General features: G+C 42.0%; 1 protein-coding gene across 1 annotated transcript; it reads left to right on the forward strand.

Moving 5' to 3' along the window:
- Positions 1-12,837: 12,837 nt before the first annotated feature.
- Positions 12,838-14,309, forward strand: LOC119655438 (odorant receptor 33a-like). Its single transcript, XM_038061332.1, has 3 exons — positions 12,838-13,607; positions 13,679-14,039; positions 14,104-14,309. Exons 1-3 carry the CDS (start codon positions 12,883-12,885, stop codon positions 14,155-14,157), a joined length of 1,140 nt encoding a protein of 379 aa, XP_037917260.1. The 5' UTR covers positions 12,838-12,882; the 3' UTR covers positions 14,158-14,309.
- Positions 14,310-14,636: the final 327 nt, after the last annotated feature.

Consider the following 14,636-nt stretch of genomic DNA (forward strand, 5'->3'; position numbering starts at 1 on the left):
AATATTTCACAGTAATTGATAAAGTTTATTGATAATAGTATAGTGTCCCCCGGTCTCACGGTCCACGGAGATCCTGGTCCTGGCTTTGGCTTACTTTGGGGTCAATTATTCCATTATTCCATTATTCCATGTAGTGTCCGCATCTTTTCTTTTACTTTTCGTTCGAATTCCTAGACCTTTACTCCCTATCTGAATCCAGTACTATAAAAATTTACTTTATTTCAATACATTTCCCTACAAAATCAATTCTAAGGAGATCCCTTCGTGATTTTATAACTCCATCAAATCTCACGCTGCTGGAATATACGCAATTTACTTCTTATTATAATAGTTTAGTGTTATGCATTGTTGATTCTATGGACAATCAGATGGACGGTGGGGAATATGATCGATTCCTATGTTGAGTAAGTTTGACTCCGCCAGGAGATCAAAGGCATCTTACCAGTTACCAAAGACCAGCTAGTGTCGTCTAACAGAATGTCATCATCATCATCAATGGTTCAACAACCGGTATCCTGTCTAGGCCTGTTTTAATAAGGGACTCCAGACACCCCACCGTGGTCGACCAATTCGATGTCCTTAAAAGCTGTCTACGTCCTGGCCTACGCCATCATTCCATCTTAGGTAGGGTCTGCCTCATCTACTTTTTTTACTATAAATATTATCTGTCTCTGAAGTCACTTCACCGCTTGAACTGATCAGCAGAGAAGATTATTTGTAGGTGCTTTATTTCCAGGACTTCCGCTTAGTGCGGTGATTTTTGCATTCATGGTTCAATGGTTCAACAACCGGTATCCTGTCTAGGCCTGTTTTAATAAGGGACTCCAGACACCCCACCGTGGTCGACCAATTCGATGTCCTTAAAAGCTGTCTACGTCCTGGCCTACGCCATCATTCCATCTTAGGTAGGGTCTGCCTCATCTACTTTTTTTACTATAAATATTATCTGTCTCTGAAGTCACTTCACCGCTTGAACTGATCAGCAGAGAAGATTATTTGTAGGTGCTTTATTTCCAGGACTTCCGCTTAGTGCGGTGATTTTTGCATTCATTATCCCCTTGCAGGTGTTACGGAGGGGTTTGTTTTGGATGGCTTCAGTGTTCACTCTCACCTGATTGTAGGAGGAAATTCTAGGTGCTGTTGTTATTCGAGCGTGAGGCCCATGCCAATGAGATAGTGACCCCATTCTACATTGGTGGTCGTATATATTCCGATATTCACCAAGGCTGAGTAGTAGTGGCGTTCTATTAGCACGTGGTGAATTTGGCTGAAAGTGGTCCTGTCTAAAGAGGCCAATGTGTCTTTGTGGACCGCTTTCCGCGCGAACTATAGGCACTTCAAACATCCATTTCGTATGACGCTGCTAATTCAATAATCCGCACTCCGTTATTATATATATATATATATATGGTTGCCATTCACCCCTTTGTAGGGTATAGTGTGTCAAGCATCATTCGCGGCTGCTTGAAATGCCCTTTAGCTCCCCCCACGACGCTAGCCCAGCGGCTGTACCCCATTTTAATGTTCCCTTCTGTTTCGAGGAGCAGTTTGTATTCCCGTGCTACGATGACTACACATTTCATTCACAAGAGGAGGAACTTCACAGGATGTGACACGGTGGATGAGAAGTCGGCCGTTAAGATCCTTCATGTTGCACACCGAGGAAGAAGCATTTTTATCCCTATGCTCAGGTGGATTACTCATGGTGTCTACCGTAAAATCAGCAAGATAGCTCAGCCAATATCAGGGAACAGTTGGATTATATCTCTGACCCTGTGAGAAATGGCCAGTGCAACACGCAAGCGAAGGCAGGCGACTATTAGATGGTGATCCCTTTTGAGGCGATTGTCAGCGTCTTCTCGTCACCAGCATCCAGGAGGTTGATTGCTCGTGTGAAACTCAACTAATCTTTAGGCAGATTTAGTGCTCGAATAATGTGGAAGCTGATGAATTCAAAAACCTCTCACAGGTAGACCCTTTCAGTTTCCAATTCTAAAAGTCAGGAGCTGGGGTGGGGTGAAATGGATGACTTTGTCCGGAAGATTGATGTTTATGATAATGGCAACATCGCCACTGATGATGAAGCGGTCTAGTTGGAGTAATAACAGTCTTTATTGAAGATGGGCAGGGCTGAGCTAAAGTGAGGAAGTTTGATGCCCGAAACTCGTGAAACTATCCTCTATTCTGATTCGACCGTCGATTGAACCAAAACTGGTGCCCAGACTTGGGGTTTTTATCCGTTATTAGGTACCAGGCTTTACGTGATGCTCATGGAAGTGCAGAAGGAGTAGATCTGTTGGAAATCGTGATTACCGAGGGACTGGTTGGCTGTCTTCTGTCCTGGTGGCAACGAAGACCGAGGATAATTGAATTTCAACAAAAATAAAGTTGACTTTGAGAGATTTAAGGCTGCCGGCGGGCGGGAAAAGAATTTCTACTACCTATTAGGTAGGATTCGAACTAGAATTGTACTTATAGTACAACCTGATTTTGCGAGACGACATTATGTGCTGAGAAAAAATTTGAACCCGTACCTGATGTTGGAGTTGAAATTCAAATCGACGACTCTAACGTCCATTGATGGAAGTCAGGATGCCAACTATCCAGCTAAACATCTCTAGGAATTCCTGCGTTTTTGGAAAATTCTAGGAAACCTGAATTGGATACTTTTATCGGGTTTTGTTGGGTGGGGCTCGACAGATGGTGTAGTACCACTTCGCACTGTGTCTGTGAAAGAGACAGATGGATGTATGATAGGCGGATTGCTAGTAGCACGCTCCGACGTTCAAGTGGTTTTAATGGGTGTGGGACGAACCACGACCCTAACAGAACTTGGGAGTGCCGGTATTTTACAGGATGGTCATTGCCTTCATATTTGAAGCACTTTGACGCCTACTTTGGTGTTTTAGGGATTTCGCCTGGATCATGAACAAGGGCATACTTGACGCAGCGTTAGGTCAACTGATGGTTGGCTGTCGCCCGACCCAGCTACTGGCAAGTAGTGCATTGAACCTCTTATTTGTTTCAAATTTGTTGAAAGTAAATTATTGTATACTGGATTGCCTTATGATTATTATGCGGTCTTCATTGATGGTGACGTTAATGACATTCATGATTCACACCCAGATCATGGTGAAGAGTTTGACGGTGATGACTTTGAAAGATCCTTGAGTCTTCAGATTATCAGCGATTTATTGCGAGGGGAAGGATGGATCTAGTCGACGGAGGATGAGGCTGTATTGAAGAATTTGTTGTGGTCTTCATCAAGGATTTTCTTAGTGGTAGATTAGTTTTCGGCTGTTTTTGTGATACGAGATTCTTTTTAACTAAGTAGTTATTTGGTAGCATCGGGAAATATTGTCCTCGATTTACCTGTGTGTGGCTCAATGACGACAAGAGAAAGGATTTTCGGGCGTACCTTCTTTACATTTTAATTAGCGGTTGACGTTGGTGCATCGGTCTTTGGCGCAACGTATTTTCATTTGAGGTGCCGACTTGCTTGGATCAGCTTTTGGTTGATTTGTTTGATTTCTGGATGCCGGGACACGGTCGGTTTAAGCGAAGGCTGCGCACAAAGCGCTTACTCCATTTCTTCCATTTCTTCTACAGTATGCAAAATTCGTATTCGTACACCCATTTTTTTACCTATTATTTGTTATTTTTAAGTCAAATATAACATTAAGAGATAAATAGGAGGTTAATTCATGTACATAATAACAAGTATAAAATATATTTTAAACTTAATAATAAAAACAGTAATTCATATAAAACTCAAAACAAAATTCGTATTCGTACACCTACAGACTTCAAAAAATGTGCTAGAAATATAGTTTTAGTACTTCGTGGGAAATCCTTTTTGTTTTATTATTGCTCTAAGCCTATTTGGCATTGATTGAACTAATTTTTGGGTTAAGTTCGGTGAAATATTTTGCCATTCGGTCTGCAAGGCAGTTTTCAGGTCTTCTTTATTTCTAATACTGTAATTTTTTAGATTCTTCTTGAAAATAGACCATAAATTTTCTATTGGGTTAACGTCAGGACTCTGTGGAGGCGTGTTTAAACACTTTCGACAATTGTAGAGTAGCCAAAGCCGCGTGTGAAGTGTCGTATGCTTCGGATCATTGTCCTGTTGAAATATATACTTCCTACGAATTCCTAAATTTTGTGCACTCTGATGTAAATTAGTTTTAAGAATTTGCACATATTGCTTCGCGTTCATTATTCCATCAATAAAATGCAAGTTTCCAACACCAGAAGCTGCAAAACATCCCCAAATCATCAACGAACCACCTCCATGCTTAAATGTAGGAAGCATGTTTTTTGGATATAGCCTCGTATTTTTTTCTCGCCATATACGAACCCGTCCGTCCGACAACTTTAGATTAATTTTGCACTCGTCTGAAAAAATTACTCGTTTCCAATAACGAAAATCCTTGTTTAGATATCTTTTTGCAAAGTTTAACCGTTTTCTTGTATTGACATTATTGATAAATGGCTTAGAAGCGGCAGTCCGGCTCTGTATACCGAATCTACGCAAATAATTCCGAACACTGTGGGGTGTAATTTTAATTTGGAACTGGTTTTGCAAAAGTCCTGCTAATTTCACTGCACTTATCGTGTTATCCTGTCGAACAACACGCCGAACAAAGGATTGGTGTCTCCTTGACAAAATTAATCTGTTTCCATTTCTTTTTTTCTTCTCGATTCTACCAGACGAATTGCAAATCTTTACTACAGATTGAATTGTCGAGTGACTCCTATGCATAATTTTTGCAATTTGTTTCAAGGATTTACCATCCTTGTATAGCTGTATCACTATCTTACGATCACTGTTCGAAAATTCACTACCTTTTCGACTCATTTGGAAAATTTGTTAAAGAATTAACTCTTTATTTGTAATTCCCAAAACACTTTAGCTCGAACTGTCAACCACACTTTTTCAAGAATTTACCGTTAGAATTTTACAGTGCAAAATGATTAATATCGTACAGGGATTGAGTTCAAGCCGCTAGTCGGGGTGTACGAATACGAATTTTGTTTCGATTGAATTTGGAAACTGTTCTCTTGAACAAACGGATGTAAATAAAATTTAAGATTAATGTTCTATAACAACTACATACATATTTATGTAAAAAATTGTTATATAAGATTGAACGAATTTTCTATCATTTCTCAGAAATAACTCAAAAACCCGCAAAATATAGGGTGTACGAATACGAATTTTGCATACTGTAGTTGTAGTTGGAGTGATGACCAGGCGAGAAGGTTAGATCGCCTAAAGGCTTTGTTTATGGTTACTTCGAGGTAGCTTATGGTTGCGTGAAATGACGTGATTGCTGCATTTAGTTCTTGGATTAGTTTTTTCTGGAAATAGTTATTCATGGCCGCTTTTTCGAGGCTCCTCAAGAGGCTTAAGATCTGCTTCTTGAAACTATCCTTTCAATATTTAGAAACTGTTTGCTAACGGTTTCGTCGGAGTCGTAAGCCAATTCGGCCTTTTTGGGACGGATGTGCCACAATTGATAGTGCTGTTTTATTCAAAACAGTTGAAATAAAATACCCCATAAAATGCACCGGATCGTAATTTTGACACCAGTGATTTCAGCAACTCAAGCACTGGGCTCTGCACTCATCTTCCTTTCGGGCTCTATCTCAGCTATAAGAAGCCAAATGTTCTTCTTCGGGTGCTCTAAAGTTTGAGAATGGTCCGTTTAAGCACGTCCCTTAGCATAGCGCCAAAGAAAAAAATCTAAAGTTGTCAAATCGCATAATTTTGGTGGATAATTGATGACGCCCAAACGTAAAATTGCACGTCCTGGAAATTTTCCACGTTATAACCTGATTGTGGGGGTCTTTGTGTAGGATGTATCATAGTCCCATCATGTTGGAACCACATATTCTCCACATTAATATTTTTACGTATCATGGTTTGTTAGCGATCACCATTGACAGAATGTTGTCAATTAAAAAAAAATACAGACAATAGACTCCACTAGCCCATAATATATACCAAATCGTTACTTTTTGAGCCACATAATGGCGTTTTTTTCAGTCTAATATTGTCAAGGGAAGCCCCACTGTGTCCTAAAAGAACTATTCCGTCCCTTTACTGAGCGGCCTAAACTGTCCCACTCCTGGTAAGTTCTTCCAGTAAACTTCCCTCAGCCGTTCCTCTTCCGCTGTTCCGTTGCCTTGTAACCCAACATGTCCTGCAACCCAGAGTATCCAGATTTTATTGAATGAGCGAAACGTGTTCAGTTTGTTAAGGCATTCCCATATCAATTTCGAATTTACTGGTAGGACCTGAGTACCTTGATCGCCGCTTGGCTGTCTGTTAGAATAGCAATGTTCTGCCTCCTATAGATTTTTACTAGGTTGGAGGTCCATGGCGTATATTTCCGCCTGGGGTGCTTACTCATTGGGTTAAAGTGTGTTTTGTAAAAGATTCGCCAATTGCTGGTTTAAGCCGTATGTCAACGCCACGCTCTCCCAGTTTATCCTGTTGTTGCAACGTGTTTCAAACTTTTTATCGAAGTGAAACCTTGCCGTGTTATTCTTTGGTATTATTAATTCGATATGCCGACTAGAAAGAATATCAATTTTCCTTGCCTCACTGGTACTCCCGGATATTCTGAAGATTGCCCTTCTTGTGTGTGCAGATAGAGAGGAGTCAATCCCAGGAGTACCTCTAGGGATGCCGTTGGGCAGGATCTCATTGCCCCCCCCCCTGATATACATGCAAGCCAGTTTTTGAAATCTAACCAACTCCCTGGGTTTTATCTTAGGTTCAGTTAATCTTAAATTAATTAAAAGGTAATCATTGGCCCTACTGCTGTAGTCCAGTACCTCATTTTCCGATTATATCCCCATTTTGTTCCGTGCTATGCACCTGCAAATTATCAGACCCCTTGTGGCTTTCCGACATATGTTTTCAACATGTGGGTCCGGTGAGTCCAAAAGTAACATTTACGTTCCATCTTAAACTTAAATCAGCCACTTAATGCCTGAAAAAGGATTCGATTGAATCGGTTTTATTAAGGTCTTGTTTTACTCAGAACAGTAAAATAACGGAGGGTCCGTACACTAAAAATTTGAGAGGCACTTCTCACTAATTATCATAGTTCCCTATGAACTAAGTGAGGACTAAGGACACAACGGTTGTCTCCTGAATGTTAACCATCTCCAGTTTTTGCCCGTGAGGAATGTGGTTCCCACCCTGAGTTTAATTTAATCAAGGCCGGCAAATTTTGCCTTTCTACCTTGCTACCTTCAGGAGATAAAGGAGCATTTCCTTAAAAATCAATACCAATTCTCTCACCATTGATGACGCTGATAATCACATGAATTGTGAATGATAACAAATTTGATAATAGCGAGCGAAATTATCCAAAATGAGGGAATGCCAATAGAGCTTGACTCGTTAAGAATTCAAACTATGTCAATACGTTTCGCTCCCGACAAATCAGGATCGAGTGCGACTTGCGAAGCATCATGGGAATTTTTGCACTTGCAAGTTGCATGTTTTCCCTCCCGAACTGTTGAAGTTGCATGCCAGCATATCAATTACTCTATTATTCCTAATCTATTATTCACCAGGTCATAGATCAATAAAGCAATTTGACTTTATCGGATGGAGTCAGTTTCAATTAGCAAGCATTGCGCCTTTATTTAAAAATATGCGGGAGGAAAATGTTTATATAAATAGGCTTGAATATTTGCTCTAAATCAAAGGATGTTTAACACAATTTGGTAAATTGATAATTAGGAGATAGAACTAGGACTAGAAATCAATGATTTCCATTCTTCTCCACGCTTTCCTTATAATAATTAAGATATTAACGCTTCAAGTTTTTCATATGTCTTTTCCTACTTTTATCACTTTTATGCCCCCCAAAATGTACACAATTTTACTGGAAATCTTCATTTTCGCTTTAATTTTTCCAAGTTCTACATATTAACGGAGATATCGGCATTTTCAAGTTTCTTATGTTACTTTCCTATTTTTGTCTTTTTTTTCCACAATCAACTTCAATTTGGACATCCTTTTCGTCCATATCCCAATGAAAATGATGTTTGCTCCTTTTCTTCAAACTCCTTTTAAGATTTTGTGACAAGACAAAAGACAAAACCTTATTAAAATCAGTTTTCTTGTCTGTCAAACGTACTGTTCTCGGAAACACGCATACAGTGAGCCACATCTTTGGCGTTTGGTAAGTCTCCCTACATGCAAAAAGGGGTGTACATTTTTTTTACCAAATATTGTCATGTGGGGTCTCGAATGAAAGGTCTGGATTAGTACTTTTTAAAACTGGTCTCAGTCTTGGCATTGAACGCACAAGCGGGGAATGTAGGGACTAAAAAGTGGTCATTTCATTCACGCACATATTTTCAGCACTAACCTCACCGAAAAATTTGAAAAATTCACGAAGCTGCCAATATATAGTGCCCAGGATTCGAGATATACTCCATACCGATATCTGCTCAAAAAAGTTAATAATAGTACTATAATTTTTAGTAATTGACTCAGTGAACACAGATTTGCATTGAAAACTGTTATTTTATATTTTACCGGGCTTAGCCTAAACAAACACGAACGAAAAAACCAATTTAACTAAGTATGTGTTGGCAAATAAGTGGACTGCCGGCATAAAAGGGGAGAAGCTGCCCGACCTAGACCTGGATCTTTTACAGCTCAAGTAGGACAGTGAAGCCCATGGTGTTTTACGTAGGTACCAGTCGTGAGACTTAATCCTACGGTCCTCTTAAGACACGGATTGATTTTGTGACCACAATCAGAGCCCCGCTGTGACAAGCAACAACGGTACCAGTCTATACCAAGTGCATGGTTTAGCATTTATACTGGTGGATGCAAGAATTACCTAAATCTCTACCGAACTATGGAGTACGGCAACCGTGTTGATACGCAACACCACGTCGAGGCCCGAAGGTCTCTTCTCGCTTGAGCATAACCACAACCACCATGAAACTCCCACTAGGGGGGCCAACCGCAAATAACCGAGCTGTCCTCACATACAACAGGAGTTCACCCGAAGTATGTGAGTCCAAGGGCTATCCCAGTTCCCATGGTACCAGTATACCCCTGGTAAGGTTTCGTGACCAATTTGACACTTCAGATGAGTCCCCGTGCAGACTCGGGTCTGATCGCCCTGATTAGGCCTTTGGAGCATTCGCCTACTGAATCACGGCCTGCAAACCAAAGTGATTACAGCGTCTCCCGGTGCCACCACTATGGAGGTTCTCCTCGGCCACTTGGTTTTGGTTTGGCCGATAGGGTTGCCGCCCCATCTTCCTCGCCGCCACCTCTGAGCACCAGCTCAAGTAGGATAGCAAAGCGTAAGGAAATGCGATGTCGGAGGAGCTGAGTGAAACGTCGATATCAGAGATAAGCTCCAATCATTAATGGAGCAAGTGGCCAACACCAAAATAGCCTACACAAACCTCCACTGTGCAAAACTGCATCGGCAGTGATTGCAAGGGCAAGTTCGAAGGATAAAATTGGAATAATGCAAGACCCTGGGTATACTGGGGCCAGATTCGCGGGTTCATCATCGTCATCAATGGCGCAACAACCGGTATCCGGTCTAAGACTGCCTTAATAAGGAACTCCAGATATCCCGGTTATGCGCCGAGGTCTACCGATTCGATATGCCTAAAAGCTGCTTGGTGTCCTGACCTACGCCATCGCTCCATCTTAGGCAGGGTCTGCCTCGTCTTCTTTTTCTACCATAGATATTGCCCTTATAGACTATTCGGGTGGGATCATCCTCATCCATACGCCCACCGTAACTTATTGAGCCGGATTTTATCCACAACTTGACGGTCATGGTATCGCTCATAAATTTCGTCGTTATGTAGGCTACGGAATCGTCCATCCTCATGTAGGTAGCCAAAAATTCTTCGTAGGATTCATTGCCTTGTACAGTAAGAGCTTTGACCCTATGGTGAGACGTTTCGAGCGGAACAGTTTTTGTAAGCTGAAATAGGCTCTGCTGGCTGACAACGTGCGCGGATTTCATCATCGTAGCTGTTCTCGGTTGTGATTTTTGACCCTAGATAGGAGAAATTATCAACGGTTTCAAAGTTATATTCTCCTATCCTTATTCTTCCCGTTTGACCAGTGCGGTTGGATGTTGTTAGTTGGTTGGTTTTCGGTGCTGACGTTTTTTTTTTTTTTTTTGGAGTAGGGTAGGTGAATGCGTTTACGCACAGAGTGTTGGACTCCCGCAAAAGCACGCTGGCGGACTACCAACTAAACACCTCCCTGTCATCAGAGAACTAGCCTGGAACCGTTTGACACATTACTTCGGGCTAGCCCTCCCGCTCTCCCGGCTTTGGGAGCCTTCAAGTCAGGGAATTCCTTTCACCAACGGGAGGGGAGGGGAGGAAGGGAGTTGTTAGTTCAGGGAACCCCTTACCGTCCGATCCCTCTGCCGGTCGAGTTCAATCTTCTTCGTAGTAAGAAGAGCCCGAACATAATGCGCAATACGATTCCAGCTGCCAGCGCTCTTCAGCATCTCTCTGACCAATGTTGTCTGGAGAGAGCTCCCCTGTGTCTGCATAAAGCGGCTGGCGGAGGCCATCCCACCTCTCGCAAGAGAAAAAGGTGTGTTCAGCGTCATCCGCCACTCTATTGCAGAACACACAATCAGGAGATCGCGCCTTCCCAACTCTGTGCAGGTAAGACTGAAAACCTCCATGCCCACTTAGAAGTTGGGTAAGGAAGTAATCAATCTCACCGTGCTTTCTGTTCAACCATGGGTCTAATTTGTCGATGAGCCGCGCAGTCCACTTGCCCCTTGGCTCATTTTGCCAAGAAACTTGCCACTCGTTAAGGGTGCGTTGACGTTCTTCACGGGCAACCACTTCTCTTAAGTTTTCGCCCTTACGGCGATAGATAGCTTTGCGCTCCTTGGCAAGGAGGGCAACGGGGATCACTCCCGCAATCACCATCACAGCCGGTTCGGAGACAGTGCGATAAGCAGACGCCACTCGCAAAGCTCCCCGCCTCTGCACTTGAGCTAGGCGTTTACGATGCACCTCCTTGTCAAGGGCATCAGCCCATACCTCCGCACCATAGAGAAGGACGGACTGCGTTGCTCCCATGAGGAGACGTCTCCTAGTTGATATAGGGCCGCCCACATTCGCCATTAGCCGACTCAAGGCCGCGACTCCTGCTGCAGCCCTGTCCGCGGCTGCTTTGATTTGCTCGAAGAAGCTCATCTTCGAGTCGAGCATTAAACCAAGGTATTTAACCGCAGGTTTTGTCTCTATGGTCAACTCGCCGATCGGTATGGGACGCAAGGTCGGGATTCTCCTTCTGGTCAGGATGACTACTTCGGTTTTCTCCAGCGCAAGGTTGAAACCGTGAGCAGTCATCCATCCGCTTATCCGTCGCATCAATATGCCAAGTCTGTTTTGCGCCTGTTCAACAGTGCGTCCGGCAACAAGTGCCGCAACGTCGTCTGCATAACCGACCAGGCGCGACTCTTCAGGCATATCGAGTCTCAGCAGACTATCGTAGGAAGCGGTGCTGACGTTGCCACCATATATTTTGTCTTGCCTTCATTGATGTGCAGCCCAAGATCTCACGCCGCCTGCTCGATCTGGATGAAGGGACTTCGTACGTCTCGGGTAGTTCTTTCCATGATGTCAATATTGTCAGCATAGGCTAGTAGTTGGGGGGACTTCAATAGGATCATTTCCACATGCCGGCGTTAAACCAGTAGCGTCCACGTCACCAGCTTTCCTTTCTTCCGCTCCTCCAGGTAAGGGTAAAGGAGAAAGTTCTGCTAGATAGGATTCAGCCTGTAGTCCCCCCTCTTTAGTGGCCGAATTTCCCTTCTGCCGAGCCTTTCTCTTTCATTTGCGGGTAGATTCGGGCTATAAAACCGCCGTAGTCGGATTTCCAGTTTCTCTGAAAGTTTCCGTACTTTCCTTTCTGGCTAGCTTCGCGTCTGCGCTAAATGCAAGCTTTCCACTAAGTCGGAAAGCATGTCTTCTACTGATTTATCTATAGGGGGATGAATGTGGTGAGGCCTCGAAACTCCACGCCTCGGTTCCGACATGATTGCTCATGATCGCGGGTGGATTCGAAGTCTGTGGCCTCTTACCACTTGGAGAGTTTAAATCCTTTGTTTCCATATTCATGTTTTGGACACCCTTAGTGTAGTAGTAACCTACTGCAGGCGTCCTCACCACAACAAGGTGGTGTTCGAAGGGAAGAGTTACTCCCTCAAAAAAAGAAATATTTAGGTGTTCAACGCGCTTATGCTAAAAGATAGCAATAGATGGAGAAATGGAAATAGGGGAGGTGTGAATAATCGCTAAAAATCCTGAAAACTAAGATCTCCAGTTACCGATACCTCCTTCGACCGAATAATTACTAAACCATCAGTTCGGAACGGAAAATTGGTGAGGAATTTATTGTCTGTCCCATCTCTGAAGCTATACCTAATAACGCCTTTTGCAATACTACCAAAATTCGAGTTTTGAAGGTCCTTAACTGTTTATGAGATTGTAGGCAGTTGGGCTTTTAATTGGTCATGGCAATGAAGTTGTATCTTAAAATAACATTATTGTCTGCATAGTTTCAGATTGCTAAGGCAATAAATCGTGCTGACCTCATGAAAGATTCAAATCTTCCGGACATTAAAGGAAAAATGAAAAATATTGGGTGCATTCCATAGAAATCATTAACCGCAAATAAATGTGGTTTCGAAAATTGCTATATCTTTAAATATTAACTCCTTTTCCATTTCATATAAATTGCCTTCAGTCGTGAATCTGAATTTAGTTTGGGATACTTTCACAGTGAATATTCGTCATAGATACGTTCTAAAAGTCCTGAATATAGAAAATTAAATGGCGACCGGACCAGTGGACAGCACAATCGCTTTTCAGAATTTTCACATGATATGGAGAGTTGCGGGCCGGAATCCTCCTCAGAATCATCCTGGATTATACTTGGCATATTCTGTAGTCTTGAATATGATAGTCACCATCTGCATTCCGGTTCTAGTTCTTGCTGAAGTCCTTCGTTTTCAAGATACCGAGGCTCTTATGCAGGACATGGTATTCTATGTGGAGATCCTGGTGACCTCTTTGAAATTTTTCACTTTGTGGTATTATACGGATAAGTTTGAGATTGCAAATGGTCTCCTATTGATCTTGGACAAAAACACCAAATCCGACTGGGAGCGAGCTGTAGTTCGGCAAATCATAGCCAAAGCGAATCGAATATTCACCACGTATTTTTGGATAACGAGCGTTGTTTTATTGTGGAGTATTTTTGGGGCTCTTTTCGCCAAAGAAAGACAACTGCTTTGTGCAATATGGTTACCATTTGACTGGAGGTTATCCAGAGGCTGGTTCTGGTTAGCATTTACTTATGAAACCTTGGGGTTGTACCTATTAATTTGTATATCGGTCCCAAATGATTGCTACGCGCCAATGTATCTTATGATTTTGAATGGACATTTTCAGAATCTAGTGAGCCGAATTGAATCCATTGGTAATAAGAACCAGACTGGAGATCAGGCCAAAAAAGAGTTGATTGAATGCATAAGGCTGCATGAAATTATTACAGAGTAAGTATCTTACCTATCCTTACCCCGTCCCTCAATGCACTACTTCCTACATTAACCACCTCTCCTTCCAGGATATCCAACATTATAGCCCCGGCCATTTCAAAAACGCTATTCCTTCAATTTCTAATCGCAGCCCTGGCTCTGGGAATATCCGTAGTCAACATTGTCTATTTTATAGATGATCTATTTAAGGCGGGGAAGTTCCTAACCCTCGTATTCGTGATTTTTCTGCACATGTTTCCTTGCTGCTACTACGGCAACAAATACTCGGAAAATAATGGAAAGATCCTGAATGCACTGTATTCATGCCACTGGATCAACCAGGATGAAAAATTCAAAAAGACCCTTATCATTTTCATGGAATTTAACCACGCGACCAGATATTTTTGGGCTGGCAAAATTATCCCAATCAATTTGGCAACATTTGTGTCGGTAAGATGTATAACGCTAGTGGGAGTTACTATCTTTTATCTAAGTTTTATCTTGATATTTTCAGATTACAAAATTTGCTTATACACTTGTGACTTTTCTGAACAATATGAAAAATTGAAACGGAGAATTTCGGACATGGACCACAAATGAACCATAAATTAAACGCAAATCACCAAGTTTCAAGGATATCAGATACTAGTTCACTGTTAATTGTTATGCGATATTAGAATATTTCACAAATTTTCTTGTTGTCAGTCTCTATGTACGAGAATACGGAGAACACAAAATATATTGTTTTAATTTGGCCATAGGCAGAAAAAGTGGCATTGACATACCAGAATGTTACAGCGAAAGCTGTTTCGATCGAGTTTTTGCCCTTTCTCAATGTGTGACCTATTCACTGCCACATATTTAGGCTTACGGATATAGGGCAACATTTATATTTAGGAACGGAGATTTGGAAAGTTGTATATAGACCAAGTGAAAAAAAACTTTCAAATTAATTTTTAACTCAGACCAAAGCGCCTTTGGTAAATAATCAGCACTTCCTCTAATCCAAAATTGGATATATGCAACCATTACAAACAGTGAGGTTTG

This window comes from Hermetia illucens, chromosome 4 (genome assembly GCF_905115235.1).
Source record: "Hermetia illucens chromosome 4, iHerIll2.2.curated.20191125, whole genome shotgun sequence".
Classification (NCBI taxonomy): Eukaryota; Metazoa; Arthropoda; class Insecta; order Diptera; family Stratiomyidae; genus Hermetia; species Hermetia illucens.

What these genes read in the sequence shown, in the direction of transcription:
- LOC119655438 (XM_038061332.1), top strand. Translation starts at nt 12,883, where the DNA reads ATGGCGACCGGACCAGTGGACAGCACAATCGCTTTTCAGAATTTTCAC. An exon ending in CTGCATGAAATTATTACAGA is followed by an intron (nt 13,608 to 13,678) that starts GTAAGTATCTTA and finishes CTCTCCTTCCAG; the next exon opens with GATATCCAACATTATAGCCC. An exon ending in ATTTGGCAACATTTGTGTCG is followed by an intron (nt 14,040 to 14,103) that starts GTAAGATGTATA and finishes TGATATTTTCAG; the next exon opens with ATTACAAAATTTGCTTATAC.